The sequence below is a fragment of the Barbus barbus genome (assembly GCF_936440315.1).
Source record: "Barbus barbus genome assembly, chromosome: 1".
Taxonomy (NCBI): Eukaryota; Metazoa; Chordata; class Actinopteri; order Cypriniformes; family Cyprinidae; genus Barbus; species Barbus barbus.
The window spans coordinates 42,169,528-42,192,753 of record NC_136729.1 but is presented as its reverse complement, the minus strand read 5'-3'; the positions used below and the strand labels follow the sequence as shown (position 1 = coordinate 42,192,753).

Sequence of the window (23,226 nt, the reverse complement as noted above, 5' to 3'; positions counted from 1 at the left end):
CTTGAACTTGCACATAATAAACAAACTTTTGAACACAAAAGAAGATATTTTAAAGAACACAGGTGACCAAACAGTTTTTGGTAGCAATTCCATTGTATTTGTTTTCTATACTATGGAAGTCAATGGCTTCCAGCAACTGTTTGGTTACCAATATTCTTCAAAATATCTTCTTTTGTGTTCAATAAAAGAAAGTAAGTCACAGGTTTGGAACAACATGAAGGTGAGTAAATGACGACAGAATTTTATTTTTGGCACAATGCAAAAATGTACATTTATTTCATGTTTTCTAATAAAAAACTTTTTAGATCAATTTAGGAGAAGCAGTTTTTGTGCCAGAAAATATGACGGGATGTCAGGGATGCATGACATATATTGGTTCCCAGACAATATCAATGTTTTTTAGATTCAGTAGTTTCAGTAGTGGCTGATACTGGATATTTTAGGAGTCAATCTTAGAAGAGTTTATTTGCAAAAACAGATAACTTCAAAAGTCATATTTTTTATTATGTTAGCATGTTTTTATAGTGTTTTATTGTGTTAGTTATCTGTATTTTGTAGTTATTTTTTACCAAATCAAAATAACCCAACTTTTAACCCGATAACCAGATTTTTGAAAATTGTTATTATCTGCTTTTGCAAATTAACTCTTCATATGTTTCTGTCTAATTTAAGATTTAAATACTGACACATCTCAACATTAAGACAGTATATTTTGAATTTCTTTTTAACTTCTTGCTTTTTTGGTGTTATTTTAACCATAAATCTAGCTAATTACTAAATCTGAGCTTAAAGGCCAACACAAAATCTTAATTCAATATATACAGTATATACTATATATATTACTAATTCTTAATATTGTATGCAGACTATCTTGCTTATTTAAGTGCAAATTTGGCATGATTTTTTTGGCAAAATCAGCATGTCCACTTTTTTAGCCCCATGCACAAACAATTTCACACATGCCAGCTCAAAACACTTAGTTTTATCCCATGGGAAAAACAACATGTTGCGATAACATCCCCTTTACGAGAGGAAGCAAAATATTAGTCTTTGCAATAGTCCAATTACACAGCTGTTTTTCTTTTTTCATTATTACAATTCTGTAACTACTGATTCATAATTGATCTATGTAAATACTTGATTTTTTATTAATAATATACATATTATATAAAACTCCATATTTACAGTCTATTATAAAATCCATATTTACAGTCTCTTATAAAATAGTTTCATCCTCTGAGAGCAAAAAATAAAAATAAATAAATAAAATATTTCAAATAGCATCAGGAAGTGCTCTCTGACAGAGATTTACAACATGCCACATACCATCAAGTGGTATCATACTTTTATACACAAGGACTATCATGCTGCGCTAAAGTCCTTGAGTTTAGTACTTCAGTACAAAGTGGAAGCTTTATTTGTTTGGCCTTTATTCTGGGATTAGATTACTGAAGTGTAATATGATTTTAAAGAGTGGTCTTATCTGAGTCCCAACCTTTTATGAGTCACTGCATGAGTGGATTGTACTCACTCAAGAATAACATAATGGCTATAATGAAGCAACGACCCCTGACAGGCTTTGATGTTGAAATGGTCTGTGGTCTCCAAAAGGAAAACAGAACAGTAAATCCTGAAGCTTGACATCAGTGAAGCGATAGCTCTTCTCACTCAGAGGCCATGACAGAGAGAGATTTGTAAAGAACAAACTGGTGTGATGTCATTTCAAACAAAATCATTTTGGGAGTTCAAAACAACTTGCCAAAATGTTACATAAAAGGTAGGTGTGCTCCTGGGCTCCGACTCCTTTGACATGGCTCCGCCTTCTTTGCACACAAAGTGCAGAGCTGCTTTATAGTATCAACTGTAAGTAAACTTAAAACGACACTGGCATTGTTTTTTCATGTTGAATAGTGTAATACTGTTTAATAATCCTTTAAAGCAATCTATTGTATAAAGTGCAATATAAATAAATGTGATGTGACTTGACTGAATTGCAGAGCTGCTGCAAACATATCCACTGATCAAATGCTTTCTTAACTGCTGTTCTCTTCGCATTTTTGTTATGTGTTCATTTTGTTATTGAGAGGAAAGCGTGCAGCACATATTTGCATATTCATCTAAATTTCACTCCCAGCAGTACAAAGTGTATATCGCTGCTCAGTTATTTCAAACTTCTTTTTACTCTTCTACCATTAAGCAAAGAATATAAAAAAAACTTCGGCATTGGGGCCCTAACTGTGTAACATGGCATTATTAAACTAGTAGGATTTCAAATATCCATTCTGTGGCATTAAGGTACTGATAATATCTGAATCCTCGTTGAGAGTGGAATGTTGTCTTTCAGGAAAAGATTACATGCACTTTCTTCCTCCTCAGATGAACATTTTTATAGGGATCGTTAGATGTGATGTGGTTAGGGCACGTGTTTGTGAACAATTTTATTTGATTTAAAAAAAAAAGGCAAACAAGTATATGAAAAGAGAAAAAAATTAAAATAAATATCATACAGTGGGGCAAATAAGTATTTGATATACTGCCGAATTTTCAAGTTTTCCCACTTACAAAGAATGGAGAGATCTGTAATTTTCATCTTAGGTACACCTTTCAACTGTGAGAGAAAAACACATTGTATGATTTTTAAATAATTAACTTCCATTTTATTGCATGAAATAAGTATTTGATCATCTACCAACCAGCAAGAATATTGGCTCTCACAGACCTGTTAGTTTGTCTTTAAGAAGCCCTCCTATCCTCCACTCATTACCTGTATTAATTGCACCTGTTTGAACTCATCACCTGTATAAAAGACACCTGTTCACACACTCAATCAATCAAACTCCAACCTCTCCACTATGGGCAAGACCAAAGAGCTGTCTAAGGACACTAGGGACAAAATTGTAGACCTGCACAAGGCTGGGATGGGCTACAGGACAATAGGCAAACAGCTTGGTGAGAAGGCAACAACAGTTGGTGCAATTATTAGAAAATGGAAGAAATTCAAGATGACTGTCAATCTCCCTCGGACTGGGGCTCCATGCAAGATCTCGCCTCGTGGAGTATCAATTATCCTGAGAAAGGTGAGGGATCAGCCTAGAACTACACGGGAGGACCTGGTCAATGACCTGAAGAGAGCTGGGACCACAGTCTCAACGGTTACCATTAGTAACACACTACACCGTCATGGATTAAAATCAGCGTGCGCAAGGTCCTCCTGCTCAAGCCAGCACATGCCCAGGCCCGTCTGAAGTTTGCCAAAGACCATCTGGATGATCCGGGTGAGGCATGGGAGAAGGTCATGTGGTCAGATGAGACCAAAATATAATTTTTTGGCATAAACTCCACTCGCCGTGTTTGGAGGAGGAAGAAGGATGAGTACAATCCCAAGAACACCATCCCAACCGTGAAGCATGGGGGTGGAAACATCATGCTTTTCTGTAAAGGGTACAGGACGACTGCACCGTATTGAGGGGAGGATGGATGGGGCCATGTATTGCGAGATGTTGGGCAACAACCTCCTTCCCTCAGTTAAGAGCATTGAAGATGGGTCGTGGCTGGGTCTTCCAGCATGACAATGACCCCAAACACAGCAAGGGAAACTAAGGAGTGGCTCCGTAAGAAGCATTTCAAGGTCCTGGAGTGGCCTAGCCAGTCTCCAGACCTGAACCCAATAGAAAATCTATGGAGGGACCTGAAACTCTGTGTTGCCCAGCGACAGCCCCAAAACCTGACAGATCTGGAGAAGACCTGTATGGAGGAGTGGGCCAAAATCCCTGCTGCAGTGTGTGCAAACCTGGTCAAGAACTACAGGAAACGTCTGACCTCTGTAACTGTAAACAAAGGTTTCTGTACCAAATATTAAGTTCTAGTTTTTCTATTGTATCAAATACTTATTTCATGCAATAAAATGGAAATTAATTATTCAAAAATCATACAATGTGATTTTCTGGATTTTTTAAATATTCTGTCTCTCACAGTTGGGGTGTACCTACGATGAAAATTACAGATCTCTCCATTCTTTGTAAGTGGGAAAACTTGAAAAATCGGCAGTGTATCAAATACTTATTTGCCCAACTGTACATGAATACAAAAACTACACAAAGAGAAGAAACAAAACGACTCAGCGGGCGGAGATTACTGCGTCTGCTGCGGTCTTGTAAATCAATCACTTGTTGCTCAAGGGCATCCAGACGCATAGTGTGTTCGCCGATCACTTTTTTCTGATCTCTCTGTTCCCCGATTAAAAAGTCAACTTTAGAGCATATATTCTGGATTGTAGTCATGTGAGGCGAATTCTGTGTGGATTGCTGCTAATTCTGCCTTCAAAATGTCCTCAAATCGCTTTATTGACCGCCATATTGTCTTCAATGCACGACCCGCCGCGGCTGCTGGGTTTGTTTTCTTCTTAATTGGCGAGGATGAGGGTGAAAGATAAGTGAGTTTCCGACTGTGTGACATCTCCAGACCAACGACAAAAGAAAAACTACCCCAAATATAAAAAAAGACGACAAACAACAGTAAAAGACGGTAATATACACAGAGCTCAGCTAATGTGCGACTTGGCTTATGAAAGCGTCACGTGATCCCTCTCGTTAGGGCACGTGTTTGAAGGTAAAGAGAGTAATTTTTGCACCGTTAGTCACACGAAACTGAATTGCAATCGGTGTTTGATTAGCCAGATTGGGTCAGTTATATATCAACCACTAGTGGGACTGTTGGACCAACTAGTGATAGAGGTAATCAAATGGGTGACACAAGTCTGAATCTGGCAGGCAGAACCGGTATCCAGAACCGGTTCTCTTGTGTGTGTAATCTTTTATTTGGTGTTGTTTGATAAACACCATAGTAAATACAAAAATTTGAACAGCTCTTTAAAAACATGAGATAGTCTTTTGCTCCTTTTTTTTTTTTTGCTTGCCATGCAGAAGTCAGAAAGTTGCACACGCTTCCCTTGTGTACTGCTGCATTTCTGCTTTTTCGTAAGTGCCACCTACTGTCAGAGAGTGAAAATGCATTTTCATTCAGCCTGTATGCCGTTTTCAGGAATTGGTCCAAATCCTTTTATTTATTTTTTTGCATAGCAGACATTAAACCAAAAAAAAACAAAAACAAACAAACATAAAATAAAATATTTTTTTACAAATCCATTTCTAGCTATCCTGTGGTATGAAATCTCTATGTTGCTGTTTTTGGCATAGGCATAATGCAATGCCATTGCCATAGAAAGCAACGCAGAACACGGAGAAGGAAAGATTGGAATGGATACACAAATATTCAAATTTGGACTGACTGCGTGAATGTAGCCTGATGTGATGTGAAAGATAGCTTGACTCACTGTGGAAGGCGAGCTGGATGTACTGTTGAGCTCCTCTGGGGAGTCTTCCTCTTCCTCAGGAAGGGTGGGCATGGCGGGGATGAGCGGGGGCCGAAAGCGTGTGTGAGGGAAGATAAAAGGAGTGACAGACTCTGTCACAAAACTATGAGCTCTCTTTAGTGAAATTTGCTCACGCCGTGAGAATGTGAACTGACATACAGAAGAGGGGTCCTCTTGGTCCTGTACAGACACAACACAACACAACACATACATGTATGAGGAAACAAGCTCATGCAGTCACAGAACAGTACAGTCTTCACTAGTGCCATGGTAAACTGAAGGTAATATCATGGTACTGTACAATTACCATATTCAAATATGTGCTACTGAACTTCAAGGCACTGTAATGAATACACGAGAATAGTCAAAGACTGATTAAATGGGTGACATTTAACCCTTCTGATAGTGATTCAGCTTCATCAGAATTTTATATGGAAAATAACCTATTTCTGTTGAATTTTTGGGTTACACTTCATTTTGAGAGTCCACTTCAGACATTCTACTATAAGTAACTTTGCGACTACATGTCAACTAATTCTCATTAATTTGCAACTACATGTCTACTTACTCTCAGAGTAGACTGTTAGGTTAGGTTTAGGGTTAGTAGAATAAGTTGACATATACTTGTAAAGTTTCTCATAGTCAGCATGTTGTATGTTGTGGACCCATCAAAATAAAGTGTTAGAAGTTATTAAGCAGACAGTCTACTAATACTCCAATGACTGCTAGTTGACATGTAGTTGCAAAGTTACTTAATGTTAGTAGATTGCCTAAAGTGGACTAAATAAAATAAAGAAAGTGCTACCAATTTTTTGTGAAATAATTGAATAAAAAATATGTAAAATAAGCGTTCAACTCAAGTTTCTGTGTTTGAATTGTATCATACCAATTTTAGCATTTTGCTATCACTCTTCTCACTAGATCAGTGATTCTCAAACAGAGTGGCTGAAAAACCTCCAAGAAGGCCTCAAGATGACTTAAAATGGTTTAAAATATAACAAAACAAGCACTGAAATAAGTCCAAACAACATAAAATCAAGATATTAGTTTAATTTACCCCCTTAACAACGGTTTTATTTTCTCTAAAGAACTAGGATTCCTACTGTCTAGAAAACCTTGGATATATGAGGTAGCCCAATTTTAAAAAAGTGTTGAAGACCTGGAAATGTCATGTAAAATTATTAAATCTTCATAGGGAAATGATTATGATAACAAATCCTAAAGACAGACCTGTTGTGAGTTTCCAGGTTGTTATTCGATGACTTAGCCTATACTTTTGTTGAAGCCTACTCTTTGTATTATTTCAAATTATTTTAATATCTGCACCCCTTTACCTAAATTCAGTACTTCAGACCTATGTGCCTCTAGAAGCTTGCGTTCTGCAAGTGAACGACACATTATTGAGCCATCCCAAAGAGGCACAAAATCACTTTCACAGACTTTTTCATTAACTGTTCCCTCCTGGTGGAATGACCTGCCCAACTCAATCCGAGCAGCTGAGTCCTTAGCCATCTTCAAGAAACGGCTAAAAACACATCTCTTCCATCTTTATTTAACCTTCTAACTCTAGTACACTCTATTCTAATTCTATTTTATCTACCTGTCTTCTTTTTAGTATATATAAAAAAAACACACACTTGACCCTCTATCAATTGCATATTTATTCTCTAACTGCTAGCTTTTCTTGAAAAACTAACACTAGCTTTCTTTTTTTTATTCTATATACTTGTTTCTAAAACCTTGCTATGTGTTCTGCGTTAGGCTAGCCGAGACTTGTCATAGCACTTGCATGTTGTTGCTCTTTTGTTGGTTTTGATTGCTTCTATTGTCCTCATTTGTAAGTCGTTTTGGATAAAAATGTCTGCTAAATGACTAAATGTAAAAATAATCGTCTTTAACATTGGAATTCTTGGGGGAAAAATACTAGAAGATGCAGCAAATCGCATTTAATCATTTAGCAGATGCTTTTATCCAAAGTGACTTACAAATGAGGACAATAGAAGCAATCAAACAATATATATAGGGGTGTATAGGAATAGGAACCTCTTAACCAGAGTGTGACATTTGCTTGGCAAAATATATGCATGTTTCCCCCCACTGGCATTTGTCCTATCACAAAACCCCATCTCAAGTTCCTGCCTCTCAGAGAGTTTCAAGAGGAAATGTTTCCCTACAGCAAAATAACAGTTACTGATGGAATCTCATATACAAAAATACTGCTACAGTAATGAGCACTGCCAACAAAAACAACATCTGAAAGTGTCATCATCAGGAGAAGAAAAACTCTTATTTGCAGAATAAAAATGGGACCAACATCGACAGTATTTGCCTATTTGTATCACCTCTAACAGCTTATCTCTATCATAAACAAATGTCTAAAAATATGCATGAGTCATTAATGCAGTAAATCATAATGGGGCTGTTTCACTTGTGTAAAACCATCTGTTTGTCGAGTCATGGTATAAACACGGCTTGGTCTCAAGGTACAGATCGAGGAGAAAGGAGAATGCTTCATTCTCCCAAAGGAATGCATTTCAATTTCCATTAAATCTCATCTGAATGCTACAAAGGCTATCTTTGGCTTCCTGTAGCCCATACCCAAATAAAATAAGAGACAATTTCAGAGACAAATCCTATTTTAGTGAATGTCTTATAAGGGAAGAAAAACTCAGTGTTTACACAGCAGTGAGTTCACATTCGAGTCATTATAAAACTGGACCATGATTGTACAGAAGAAAACAGACTCCTCACTAGTAATGAGCACAAATAGACCCTGCATCACTCATCCCACACACCTCTATCACGTAGGAATCGACTAAATGACTAATGAAACACTGGCTGGTAATGTCACTGGATTTACAGCTGCATCACTAAATACAAACACAGTAAGTTGTTTTGTGGTTGCTAATTTGCTCTGGGTGGTTGGTAGGGTATTCAGTCAAGAGATCCTACCCACAAGTCCCAAATAGACCGGTTTCCTCTAAAGTTGTGAATTTAATTTATGTGAACCATTGGAATTTTGCAAAGCTATTTGCAGGTAAACAGCCTTTCCATCCAATGGGTTCAAGAGAACAGAACAGTCACTTCAAATAGCAAAAGGATTTAATTGTTCAATATGATAAACTACTTATATGATTTTACGCATTTACTTTTACACATTGTTTTTTTTGCAGCGTTGAGCCTGATGACCAATCAAAACGTGTTTCCGTTGAGCTTAGGAATGCGATGGCCAATCAGAGACGCTTAGATTAGTCAATGCTGAAAGCGCCGCAGTTGTTGTTGAGTGTGCACACTTACTGATTGAATAGATACTATTTTAAACAGTCAATTGTTATTGGCAACAGTTTAAGTATTTTTGATTGATTGAAGTAACTGGTTAAATTCAAGTATTTGACATTAAAGACAACATAGATACAATTATTAATATATTGTATGAAATGTGCTATATAAATAAACTTGCCTTGCCTTGCCTATTATAGGGTCAGTTCACTGCAAAATGAAAATTCTGTCATTAATTACTCACACTCATATCGTTCCAAACCTGTAAGACTTCGGAACACAAATGAAGATATTTTTGATGGAATCTGAAAGCTCTCTGACCCTGCATAGACAGCAAAGCAAACTGTAATGTTCCCAGGTCCAGAAGCGTAGTTAGGACATATGTAAAATAGTCCATGTGACATCAGTGGCTCAATCTCAATTTTGCAAAGCTGCGAGAGTACTTTTTGTGTGCAAAGAAAACAAAAATAACGACTTTATTCAACAACTCTTCTTACTCGAGTTACGTCTTCCACCATTTTGGAGAGTACTCAAGAATGTAATCAATGTAATCAGCATTGTTTACGTTCGGGGTGGGGGGTAAAGTGCGCGCATGAACGTAATCGGTACAATCAGCATTGTTTAGGCTTAGGATAAAGCGTGCCTATGCGTTGTGACACTCTCCAAAATGGCGGAAGACAGCAACTCGAGGGAGAAGAGCTGTTGAATAATGTCATTATTTTTGTTTTCTTTGCACACAAAAAGTGTTCTCGTAGCTTCACAAAATGAAGTTGAGCCACTGATGTCACATGGACTGTTTTACCAATGTCCTTACTAAGTTTCTGGACCTGGAACCATTGCAGTTGTATTGCTGTCTATGGAGGGTCATAGAGCTCTCAGTTTTTTATCAAAAATATCTTAATTTGTATTCCGAAGATGAACGGTTTTGAGGGTGAGTAATTAATGACAGAATGTTCATTTTGGGGTGAACTAACCCTTTAATGTGGTGATGAAAATTGCCCTCACAAATGTAAAAAATGCTCCTGGAAATCAATTCTAGGGGGTAAAATTGGCCCCTTAATGGAAAAGTTAATTTCTGACCCTGTCTCCAACCCCAATTCAACACACCTGAACCTAAGTAATCATGGTTTTCAGGATTACTAGAATCTTCCAGGATGCTATGACCAGTTGGAGCTAAACTCTGCAGGACCCTTGTTATCACTAACAAATTATTCAATCACATGATGTTTTGATACACATCAAGGATTTCTTTTTCTGCAAATGTGATTCCATAGTAGTTTATGCACATCTTATCACAGATTAAAAAATTATGTCAAACATACATATATGATTTTAAGCATCTTGGTGTTTTCAACTAACAATATCCCAAAAGCTGCATTGAAATGATGATAGAACCGATTAATCCCGGTCCTTAAAAATGCTTTGTTTTTCCATTTTTTTCCACATTTCCTTAGAGTACCTCTCTTCAATTAGGTGCACATTTTGAGGCATCAATCATGTCTGTAGCACAAATGGGATATTATGCATTTCATTTTAACACTTAAAAGTATTAGTAAAGCTGATTTTGCCCAAACAAGCATCACTAAATGTTTAAAATGGCATCAGTGGAAGCACAAGCCAGATTGAGATGTGCTATTCTTGGTCCTATCTCAGGGCAGTCTAATCATGGTCCTGAAGGGCCAGCATCCTGCAGAATTTAGCTTCAACCCACCCTAATACACCTGCTTGGAAGTTTCTATTCATCCTGAGGACTTTGATTAGCTGGTTCAGATATGTCTAAACAGGCTGCAGCTAAACTCTGCAGGAAGGTGGCCCTGCAAGAACAGGACTGCCTACCCTGTTCTAGATGATACAAAAATACTCAACACACCTCCCTCAATTGGGGTTATATTAGAACCAAAACACTGGGAAGAATGCATACCTTAAATGGGAGAAACATTCTCGAGTCCAGGTTAAAAAGAAGGATGGAGTATTACTGAGGTTTTTTTTAAAGGCAATTGATTCCAGAGGTGTACAGAGAATTAAATTAAGGAATTCTCAATAAACAATGTGTTTTTATCAGTACACATATCCAAGGTGCATGGCTCCTTGTGGACAGTGAATCGGTACCAAATTAAATGATATGGTTCAATAAACTGTTTGATAATGGATGTAACTCACCCCTGGAGTGTCAGTTAGATCTTCACCTTGGACACTCGGATTCTTTGATGTTTCTGAGTCACTTGTTTTGGGTTCCTCTTGAGTCTCACTGTTCCCTGTCCTTGCTTGACTCTGTCCACTGCTCTCAGATTCCTCTTGACTCCTCCCAGGGCAATCTGAATCCTCTCTTCCCTCTTGACACCTCCCAGTATCCTCTACTTGGGTCTCCCCTGATGAATTGAATCCTCGATTATCCCAGACGTACGCTGACTTGGAAGGCTGCCCTTGGTTCAGAAGTTTTAAGGCCTTTGTTCTGCTGCTATGCTCTGATTTTTGGCACTTCCCAGAACTCTCCGTTTGTCCTCTGCTGTTTTGTAGCTCAGTTCCTGCACATCCAGTCTCTACTTTATTTTGACTCCTGCACGATTCCTTGTTTACAGCTAAGGTGTTCCTAATAGCCTCTGACTCTGAGAGGAAGCTGTCATTGCTTGCTGGCCGGTCTAACCTAAAGGAAAACAAAGAACAAAACAACTCACTCACTGTTCATAACCTATGCACAATCTAGAACAATGTAGCATACCAATATACTGCCTATTAATACAATACAACCAGATTTTTACATTTTATGAAAGAAAATGTGAGTGGTGTTTGTCCATGCCAAACTCAGCACAATGAAACCGAGCCCATTGACTTCCACAGTTTTTTTTTTTCCCCATACTGTGGAGGTCAATGGGACTCAGCAGCTGTTCTTCAAAATATCTTATTTTATTATGTTCAACAGAAGAAAGAAACTCATGCAAGTTTGAAACAACTTGAGGGCTGAGTGAGTGGAATTTTAATTTTTGGGTGGAGTATCCCTTTAACTAGTTCCCTTTTAATTAAGTGCATATTATGGTATTTGGATGGTTCCTTTGGGTGAGTAGTAGGTGGTTACTAGGGTGTCCTGGTGGTTGCTCAGTGGTTAATAGACAGTTTTAGGGTCTGCAAATGTGCATTGAGGTATTCCGGTGGTTGCTTAGTAGTTATTAAAAGGATCCTATTATGCTTTTTCACTTTTCAACTTTAGTGTGTGATGTTGCTGTTTGAGAACAAAAAAGATCTGCAAGTTTACAAAGCTCAAAGTCCACTCTAAAAGCAGATATTCTCTTTAACAGAAAACACTTTTCATAAAGGTCGCCGTGATTTTGCCAAATCAGACATGTTCCTGGATCTTTTGGTAATCCTCGAACAACATTTCTGTCCAAAAACATAGACCTAACCCTATCCCTACCTATAATTTATCCCAAAAATCAGAAGGAAATGAAAGCTGAATAACAAGGGTGCAAAAGCACCTAACACTTGCTGTAAGTGTAAAACACTTCCTGTGAATGTATCCCTTAATTTTGATTGGTTGATTGGGATATTATTCCAGGATCAACAAGGATGTTGATCCAGTATCATGTTGTACTAACCCTAACCCTTTTTCTATATACAGTAACGGCAGTTACTTTTAAATGGCGTATAACATTGTATCTAAAATGTATAAGAAAATTACACACACATACACATACAAAAAACACCACTCTGAAACGTCCTGTAAAATCTGTGTTTGCAAAGGTTCTGCATGATCCTCTTGTTCATAAACATTCTCAGGGTCTGAATCGGGCTTGAACTAGTACACCCTCAGAAATAAAGGTAAAAAAGCTGTCACTGGGGCAGTACCCTTTCAAAATGTATGCATATTGGGTGCATAATGGGTGCATATTGGTACCTTAAAGGTACAAGTTAGTACCTAAACTGTACATATTAGTACTTAAATGGTACATATTTGTACCTTTTGAAAAGGTACCGGGCCCAGTGACAGCTATTGTACCATTTTTTTTTCTGAGACTGATTTGGCAAAATTGACAACAATGTTAATATTTACAGTTGAGCAGATGAAACCAGTTACAGTAAGGGGCATGTCATTTCTGGAACACTCAAAACGGTTCACCAACCACAAAACACTGGGCCAGCTAACCAATCAGAACACATTTTGCATTGTCAAAACAGGAACTAAACGGGTCGTTTGAGGGTGCTTTCACACCTGGCCCGTTGTTTCATAACCTGGCATGTTTCCCCCCTTAGCTCAGTTTGTTTGGGCATATGTGAACACGGCAATCGAGCTCGGATCCGCACCAAAACAATCGGTTCGAGATCGTCGGTTCGGTTCGAGGTGGTCTCGGCTTGATTGAAAACGAACTCAATCCGATCCAACGGACCAATGAACCAGGCTATATCACAGTGTATGATGGGTAATTACGTAAGATCCATGAAAAGCATTAGCTTTGTTGTTTTGCTAATATCTCAAAATGAACCTGTGAGTGTCTGTAGGTGAGCATGCCATTCAAAATCAAAGTGCACATTTTCATTTTTCATAATGCCGTTTTATTGCTCTTCTTCGTAGTAGGTGCATTTTAAAAATGTTTTCCCGATGAATCCTGGACTCCTCAAAATGATAAATTAATATAACGACAGTTACAAAAAACCCAACAATAAGCCCGCAAAGCTCTTGTTGTTCCATCCTGACGGATGACAGCCACGTGGAATCCTGGAAAATAACCCATGGAACTTTGACCAATGAGGGAACAGTTTACTCGTAAACGGGGTCATATGATGCGATTTCAAATTTTCCTCTCTCTTTGGAGTGTTACAAGCTGTTTGTGCATAGATAAGATCCCTGACGTTGCAAAGACTAAAGTCTCAAAACCAAAGAGATATTCTTCATAAAAGTTAAGACTGCCACGACCCCCCAAAACGGCTCATTTAAACACACCCCCTCCTGTCTACATCACGGTTTGAGAAGATTTGCAAAGCACTGCCCAAATGTATATGCAATAAAAGAAGGTGGAACTATTATTCTCGCTGTAGTATTGTTGCTGCCGCCGGCACCGTGTCGTGGAGACACTGAGTTTCGTTGTGAAAGCGAAAGTACTTTGCTTGGGCTTCCAAAAGAGGACACAACTAGAAATCAGTTGTGCAGCTGTATATACAACACTGTTCCAGAACAGTTCAACCCAAATATTAGTGTGTGTGCAGCGCATTTTACTGAGGACTATTTCCTGAACCTGGAAGAGTAGCCTACAATGCTGTACGTTTCTACTACTGACTATTCAAATGCGAATTTTGAGCAGTGTAGAGTAGTGCTTGTTTTTTGTCGTTTATCTGATCAAAAATGCAGACATGGTAATATTTACGTGGCACGTTGAAAGACAGAATAAGTCATTATAATCAGTAATTATGTCCCCACTGGATGCAACAAATGCCTCGTTTATAATGGGTTTTATTGTATTTGTGTCGTCGCGCCGGGACACTGCATCCCAATATGGTGAGGGGCGTAATATTTCCGTCTTAAGCTTGAGGTATTCGGCCAATCACAACGCACTGGATAGCTCGCCAATCAGAGCATGCCTCGCTTCTCAGAACGATGAGCTTTGTAAAAATCAACGTGTTTCAGAAAGGCGGGGCATAGAGGAGCAACAATAATGTGCAGTATGTGGAAAATAATGTGTTTTTTAAACTTAAACACATTGCATTACACCAAATACACAAAATGATGTCCTTTTTAGCAACGTCATATGACCCCTTTAACAAATTTGGTCAGTTTAGAAACTTTGCCGTGTGAAAGCGAACCGCACCAAGAATTAAAAGCAACAATTTATAATAATTTTAATCCCTGTTTCGGAACTAAGCAATCGATCTACAGGTGTGAAAGCACCCTAAGTATCTCCAAGTATATCCAAGTCAAAAGGGCTCAGTCCAGGTCTCTACGATATTTTGGTCCCTAGACATTTAGTGTAGCAAAATAATAGTGGAAAAATAAATTTTTCTCTATTGCATTACCTAAGAAGAATGTATCCTTTGGGTTTTTGGTCCACGCTAAAATGGTTTACACATCAGTTGGGAGTCAAAGTAATTTATTGGGGCCATGGTGGGTGACAGTATAAACTCTGCTGTTCCTGCACAGTCTCACCTCACGCTGGATCATCTTTGTGTGAAGATTTTACATAAACACACACAAGCCTTGTCCTGTAAGAAGCGAAGGAATGTAAACACTGACCCAGCTACATTCTCTTGTCTGTTGTGTGGCGTGGGCTTCTCACAAGCTGATGGTCCCGGCAAAGAGCTTTCAATACAGAGTACAGCAGGACTCTGTAGGGTTAGCACTCCCACAGATAGAAGACCTGAAAGAAACCAATACTCTTAAGCAGACAATGAGATCTCAATATGAACTCCAACTCTTCCAAGACCAAACAGCTCTGTACTCATACTGTATGCCAAAAATAGTCTCACAAATTACACCGTGAAACAAGTTTTTATACATTTTTTGTTTTGTTTTGCCATTTTTATGAAGTTTGAAATGCTGAATTCAAAAATCACATTTCTTTTTGTGTATCATTAACAGTGCTCATGAAAATTAAAAAAATATGTTGACAGGCTAATCTGTTACTCATGCATAAAAATTAGATGGTACATGCATAATACTGAGCTAACAACAGCTTAACATGAGCAGTTACCAAAAGTGAGTTGTCCAATGTTCCCTTACGAAAATTAATCATGGTTTTACTACTAATAAAACCAAAAAAACATGGAAACCACAAATTAACCGTAGTTTTGAAACACTAACCATTGTTTAACCATGGTATTTGTAGTAAAACTGTGTTTTTTGTACTAATTTTGCATGTTTTTAAAAAATATATATATTTTGCTTTTGCAAGAATGGGAGCATTCTAGAAGTTTCTGTAACTTTCTGTAGTATTCTAGCGCTTTCTGGAAGATTCCAGAACATTGTGGGACTAGTCATAAAAGACAACAATCATCCAACCCCTGCAAAAATTAACCATGGTTTTAATATAGTAAAATTGTAGTATTTGTGTTTGCCTATCATCTGAAGAGTTCATTGGCAAAAACAGATAACACAGTTTTTAACCATTTTCAGAAATCATGTTTTTTCATTGTGCATTCCAATTAATCTCAATCAAACTGCAGTTGGGTCATTTTGATTAGGTAAAAAAATAACAAAAAAAAATACAGCTAACACAATAAAAAACATGATAACATAATAAAAAACGTGATTTTTGAAATTTGGTTTCTGCAAATAAACTAGAAATCTGTGTTTGCAAATAAACTCTTCATTTGTGTAACTCATCTGTACTAAACCAATGTTTCAAAATGAATGACAGAAGATTTAAACTTTACCTGGCCAAAATATTTACCAAAATACTGATGCAAAAAAACCCCAGTACATCAATAATAAGCACGACATAATTACCAGAACCATAAAAAATTCAGTGGAAATAATTTTGCATTGTGTTATTTTAGATTCAACATCTGAGGCAAAGTTGACACTTTTTTGAAACACAACAGAGCACACCCGAGCTAAGAAAAGAGCAATATGTTTGTAATATTACCTGTAGACACCTGTAGAGCACGTTTCAGCCAAAGCTCAGATGGCGAACCAAGATCCTGATCTAGGAGGGTTGCATCTGGGATTTTGCTGACCTTAAAAGACAATACACAACATACACATTTTCATTGATGACTCTATGCCAGATGAATCTTTCCTCTGTTCGCTGTGCATGTTATCTTATCAGAAAAGACCATTCAAAATATAATTGACATTTAAAAGTGATGATATCAAAAGGATTTCCCTAACACTTTGACTCAAATAGGAGAGTGTAGTGCTGGGTGGAAGAGATAATGGCTTTGAAGGCACAATATCAGCAACATCTCTTGCTCATTCAACACAGGACGTGTGAAGCCTCAGAGCACTGCAATGATTGATATTGGCTTGATTTTGATGGGAGTGTATGAATCATGTTTTGTGATGTGCTTTTGACACAGCTGTCAGCGTTTGACGCATCTTTTCCCATCTTCCTATAGGCACAGTAGGAAAAGCGAAATCCCAAATGATTTCTTCAACTGTTACTTCAAAATAGCAACGAGATTGACTTTCTTAAATTCCTGCTTTACAGAATTTTCTCCTGAGAAAAACACTCTAGTAATTTCCAGTGTCTACTGGAGTGTTTCAACAGACCTTAATAATGTGTAAAACATGCTTAGATGTGCCAAGCAAAGTCTGCAATAAAAAGTCTTTCAATATTAACTGGAACATTTCCCATTCATTCTCAAGCATTAATCGAGCTGTGCGATTCACATTCATTGTATAGCTCTATATCCTTACTCAACTGTTTCATTTGTCTATTTTTATATTCCTTCTCATATTGTTCCAAACCTGTATGAGTTTCTTTATGTTGAACATAAAAGAAGATATTTTGAAGAGTGCTGGTAATCAAACAGTTGATGGTCCCTATTGACTTTCATAGTATTTCTTTCCCGTTCTTCAAAATTCTAAATAACTTATTTTGTGTTCTACATAAGAAAGACACTTACACAGGTTTGGAATGACATGGTGGTGAGTAAATGATGACAAAAATGTTCATTTTTTGGGGTGAACTATTCATTTAAGGAATTTCAGCTTAAACATCTGACACGAAGTTGATATTACAAATTTAAAACTCTATGGAAGAGCAAACTCTGAGCAGTAAAAATGTGCTGAGCAACATTACTGATTCCTCTTTCACCAATAATTACTGTTCACCCTTCACTAAATTTGACCAATGGTATTGTGAGATCTGCAAGTTATCCGTTTCTTCATTCAGATGTGGAATAAATAATTGTGTGCATTAAGCGATTGTTAAATAATTGTAAACATCTCTTAGTGATGACGACATAATTTCTGGCAACAGCTGTTTTTGTGACGCAATACTGGAGCAATAGATTTGTTTGACCATGTAACATTATTAGTTAATTTTGCTATTAAACTTTACTTTAAAAAAATGTATTGGACTATCAGATGTTATTCAAGATCAAATCACGGGTACATATGAAGAAGAAGCGACAAATATAAGAAATTGGGCAGCTTGCTGTTCGAAATTGTAGGTCAGTATATTAAAAAAAGAAATGAATGTTTATTCAGCAAGGATGCATCAAGAATTGATCAAAGTAAAAAACAATTAATAAATCTAATAAATGCTTTTCTTTTAAACTTTCATCAAAAACTGTATAATGGTTTTCACAAAAAACTGAAAACTAGAATAATGGCTGCTGAAAATTCAGATTTGCCAGGAATAAATAATATTTTGGTAACACTTTAGAATAGGGAACACTTATTCACAATTAACTATGACAATAAATTCCTAATTTGCTGCTTATTAATAGTTAGTAAGGTAGTTGTTAGTTTAGGTATTGGGTAGGATTAGGGATGTAGAATAAGGCATTAATATGTGCTTAATTACTACTAATAAATGGCTAATATTCTAGTAATATGCATGCTAATAAGCAAATAGTTAAGAGACCCTAAAATAAAGTGTTACCAATATTTTATAACGTATTAAAAAAAGTAAAAAGCCTTGCTTTCACCTCTTTAACAATCTCATAATGACTTAGACCATAACAGGTACACGATAAATATGAAAAACTATGCAGTTGATATACTGTATATATATATAAAGGTAAGTAAAGTACATATAGGGCACTCTAAATGATTTCAGTGATCCAGCAGCCGTTCAGGGAGGCCAGACAGCAGGAGTCCTGCAGCATGTTCCCTGCAGAGAACGATACGCAGATGAATATTGCAGTGTAATCCAATCACCCTGATTATTTCCTGCTGGCTATGAGTCTGTGTTTGTGAGCTTTCTCTCTCTATAACTCGCCCTCCGTCTCTCTCTGTGGTCAATATGGGCTCTATTCTCATTGACTGGATCTATTTTTACTTGGCCTTTGACTGTCACCACTGAGAGGAGTTCAAGTCTTATAAATTTGAGAAGGATGGAAGGTCATCTTGATGGCAGGACCCTCCGGGTCCCTGATGACCTCAGCGTTACCTCATGGCAAAAGCTCTGACGCGGCTGCATGAGAAAGAGCATGTTCTGCCCCCTCCCTTCACTGGTTATGTAACACAGATACAGTGAGCCAGATTTGATGAAAATTTGGTTGAGTGAAACAGGAAGTGGTTGCTATAAAGTCACTGTAAGAAACAACAGGAAATGGAGAGAGTGTTCGAGAAACTGGCGATTCAGGTGAGCATCACCAAAAAACCTGCCATGATAAACTGGGGAAACTAGTCTTCCTCATCCTTTCGGTACATGAAAGAAATGCATGTTTACAACATATTTCGGGAAAGATGTTGAAGAAAATGGTTTTACATACAATGATGGTTTTACATCTCTTCTTTTTTAGACTAATGTTTTTTTTGTGCATTGTCCCTGATCAAATAAATAAATTCAAATAAAAAAAAATTAAAAAAAAACCGTATGGAAATTTCAATCAAATCAAAGTGACCAAAATGATCACGGTTATCAATATTACGGTCACACTTTATTTTAAGGTCCAATTCTTGCCTTTAACAAAGCATTAACAACTTTGTAAGGTAGTTGTTAAGTTCAGGTATGAGGTACGTTTAGGGATGTAGAATATGAATAATATGTGCTTTATAAGCAATAATAAACAGCCAATATACTGATAATAGGCACGCTAATAAGCAACTAGTGAGAATTGGTCCTTATACTTAAGTTTTACCAATATTATTCATATTGTTAAAATGTGCTGGAAATTTAGAAAAAGTACTGGTACACATTATTTTGAATCATTATTGTGATATTTATAAAAAACAATGATGATAATTAATAACAATAATTAGCAGAACTATGCAGTTTTTGTTTGCATAAACATTAAAGGAATATAATCTATGTCAGACAGATTTTAAATGAACGAAAAAGTTGTGATGGTATCTTCTAAAACGTTCAAATAAAGTTTTGCCAAAAAGATTATTGATTTTGGTTTTTCTTGAATAAATTTTTTAGTATTAAAAATAAAATTTTCAGCATAACAATTTGAGTGAGAAACTGAATGGAAAAAATACAATTTTTAGAATGTCTTCGACTAAAGAAAATGTTAAGTGTGATATCATTTAATTTACATAATATTTTTTACTAAATGCATTGGGTTATGTCAACAAAACCTATTTAGGTATAAATAGCTGTCAATTAAAAGTTACTTTTTATAGTCTTATATTTGCTTTGCTTTTATGACAGCAGCATGCAATCATGCAATAAATGCCAAGTTCATAACCTGTTGATCATGCTGTCTTACATGATCTGAGCATCATCCAAAGAGCACCTTGAGCTTCAATGGAAACAAGAACATCTGACTGTCTGTCACATGATCAGTGTCACAATTATGCTTATTTGATTAGAGAGCTTTAAATAGAGCAGGAATTAAAATTTTATTTCCACATTTAAATTACGATTCAATCCCAGATTTTAAATGTGGTCTCAGACTTTCAAACACCACCGTATACATGTAACCTGCGCTGCTCCTAAGCAGAATGTGTGTAACATGCATTTTTGTACACAGGGAAAGTTTTAGGCCATTAAAACAATGTCACGCCACAGAGGAAACCATGCTGTGTGCTTTAAAGTATTTTTTTCTTGAGGTGTCCACCGCAAGCTCTTGTCTCAAGAGACATAAATCAATCCATGCAAAGAAAAACTTGCTGAAACTCTACCTGATTGGATAACAGGGATGAAAGATGCTCTCTCAACAGCCCACTATTTCCTTCAAAGCCCTCTTTGTATTTGTGCTGTTGATATTTTTCCTCAAAGCTCCACAATCTTCAGCGTCCTCTCTTTTCCTCTCCCTGACTTTTTTTCTTTGCACCAGCCTCCCTGTGACTCCTGGGAGCTTTGACCATTTAAGGAGAAGCCTTCTCATGCTTCTCCGGACCGCTACTGCCGTGTGTGTGTGTGTGTGTGTGTGTGCATGCAGTTTCTGCCTGATGCACCAATGAGCTGAAGTATGACTCTTTAAAGGTACAATTCACCCAAAAATGAACATTTTCTCACACCCACGCCATAAAACATGTAAAGGAATTTGCTTCATTGGAACAGATTTGGAGAAGTTTAGCATTACATCACTTGCTCACCAATAGATCCCCTGCAGTGAATGGGTGCCGTCAGAATGAGAGTCCAAACAGCTGATTAAAAACTGTCACAATAATCCACACAACTCCAGTCCATCAATTAACGTCTTCTGGAGCGAAAAGCTACATGTTTGTAAGAAACAAAAAATTTAGGCATTTTAACTTTAAACCATTACTTCTGGCCACAATACCAGTCCATTACCCATAATAACACTTCCTCCAGTGAAAAAGTCCATCCCTGTTGTCCTCTCACATCAATATTTATTCAAAACTATTTTGGACTGTTTTTACTGTGCATATTTCTCTTCTGATTTAGACAAGGTGACTTTTTCACTGGACAAAGCAATATTATGGATTCGTGTTTTAGCTGAAAGCAACAGTGCGAAGTTAAAATGTTAAAAAATGTCTTGATGAATTTGTTTCTTACAAACACACAGCTTTTCACTTTACATGTTAATTGATGGACTGGAGTGGTGCGGATTATTGTGAGTTTTATCAGCTGTTTGGACTCTCATTCTGACGGCACCCATTCACTCCAGAGGATCAATTACTGAGCAAGTAATGTAATGCTAAACTTCTCCAAATCTGTTCTAATGAAAACACTAATTTATCTTGGATGGCCTGAGGGCAAGTACTTTTTTTAGCAAATGTTTAGTTTTGGGTGGACAAGTTACAGAAAATATTAATAAATAATGCCACCATAAAGTAAAGCTAAGCATGTGCAACCAAGTCTTCAAACATTTAAAATGTTTATGCTTTCTAAAGGAAATATGAATGATGCAAACTGACACCATGCCGTAGATGATTGCCTGGGTGTTGATAAGCAGTTGGTAAGGTGTTCAGGATAGTTTTATAGAGTGTTGCTAAAGTGTACACAGTGGTTTCTAGGTAGTTTGAGTGGTTGCTAAATGGTTGCTTATGGCCCAAGCCACAAGTCTCTATAGTCTTGTTCCCTAGATCTGACTTGGGTCCCTCCTTCAGTGGCATTGTATTTACTAGAGAATAAAAAAAGGTCCAATTCTCGCTTTTAACAAACCATTAACTACGACTTTTGCCTCAATAAACTCTTAGAATGTAGGTCATGCAGAATACGTGCTGTTTAAGTACAAATAAACAGCCAATATGTTAATAGTAGGCATGCTAGTTCTAATTATACTACTCCACAATTGTAATAGAGAAAATTGACTCCTCATCAGCAACACAAAAAGATTTTTATGATTTATGAAGACATTTTTAGTGGTGCTTTCCATCGTAAACCCTACTGCCGCCATGCCAGGGCAGCTGTTTTCAATCAAAGGGATGGGACCCACAAGGGGCCTTAGAAAACTCCCAAAGGGGGCCTCTAGATGAGTTCAAACGATTTAAAATATGACAAAACAAGATTTAAAATAAACTAAACAGCTAACAAGCAAGATGTAAACTGGCATCATGTATCTTATTTTCATTTGTTCCCTCAACAACTGTCATTTTTATTTAGGGGCCAGGGTTCTCACAATCTCGAAAAAACTGGATATATGATTTCTAGACCTGGAAAGGTCATGGATAAGGAAACACATTTTGCTCAAGCTCTATAATATTTTATCATGTAGAAATAGCTATTTGTGAATATTTGTTTAAAAACAATCCCCATAATTACAAAAAAAAAAAAAAAAAAAAAATCCGAAAAACAAAAAGTGAAAACCCTGAAGAACATTCAGTTATTGAAACGGGTAGGGATTTCTGTTTGCCAAGTCAAAATAGGTCTGTATAATTCTCTTCTATCACTGTATATGGCTTGGATATTTCCTTCAATGTCTCTGGCAGTCAAAAAAGCTTTAGCACACCTAGCATTTAGGCATAATTTGTCCTTATCACAAATGTGCAGAAGGAGTTATATGCCAAAGTTTAAAAAACAACCCCTTAGCCTAAGTATTAGCAATAGTAACAGTGATATTTGACTTAGCAATGACTCAAAACTAATGACACAAAAAGACAAGTAATGTGCTCTGAAGATCCTAAGGGACATTTCAAAATACTACAGATTCATCGTAAAACACCAAGGTCAAAATTCAAATGACAATAATGGAAAAAATATACATATATAATTAATATAAATAGCTTTTTACCTTGTTGCTGTGTTCCTCTGCTCGCGTGCACAGAAGCGAGCCACCTGTTTGAAAGCAGCAAGAGAGACCCAGGCTTATTTGCAAGTCACGCAAATGCAAAAGTGTTAAAATGCACATTAAATAGTCGGCCATCTAACAGCATGACGCACCAAAGGAGGCGTAGCGCTCGATTGACAGCAGAGTTTTCAATACTTCTTTCAGACTCTCTCTCCCCCTCCCACCCTGCCTCCATATCTAAGGGCAACAATAACCTGGCAACCATTTACATGAGGAGCTTGATCCTCTGGTTGAAAGCACTCGACGAAGCACAGACTCATTGTTTCACTTCCTTC

General features: G+C 37.0%; 1 protein-coding gene across 6 annotated transcripts in view; it reads right to left on the bottom strand.

Moving 5' to 3' along the window:
• The window catches only part of LOC306879022 (inositol 1,4,5-triphosphate receptor associated 1-like), a 42,752-nt gene extending 19,773 nt beyond the window's left edge, over positions 1 to 22,979 (bottom strand). For 2 of the 6 annotated variants that reach the window (XM_079431688.1, XM_079431689.1), the window contains exons 1-5: positions 22,895 to 22,979; positions 16,219 to 16,309; positions 14,868 to 14,991; positions 10,811 to 11,294; positions 5,333 to 5,551 (exon numbers count right to left, since the gene is read on the bottom strand). In XM_079431688.1, coding sequence (XP_079287814.1) covers positions 5,333 to 5,404 — 72 coding nt within the window. In that variant the 5' untranslated portion in view covers positions 5,405 to 5,551; positions 10,811 to 11,294; positions 14,868 to 14,991; positions 16,219 to 16,309; positions 22,895 to 22,979. Of the gene's footprint in view, positions 1 to 5,332; positions 5,552 to 10,810; positions 11,295 to 14,867; positions 14,992 to 16,218; positions 16,310 to 20,375; positions 20,614 to 22,894 lie in introns of those variants that run through there. The other 4 variants (XM_079431690.1, XM_079431693.1, XM_079431691.1 and 1 more) reach the window with 3 other exon arrangements.
• Positions 22,980 to 23,226: the final 247 nt, after the last annotated feature.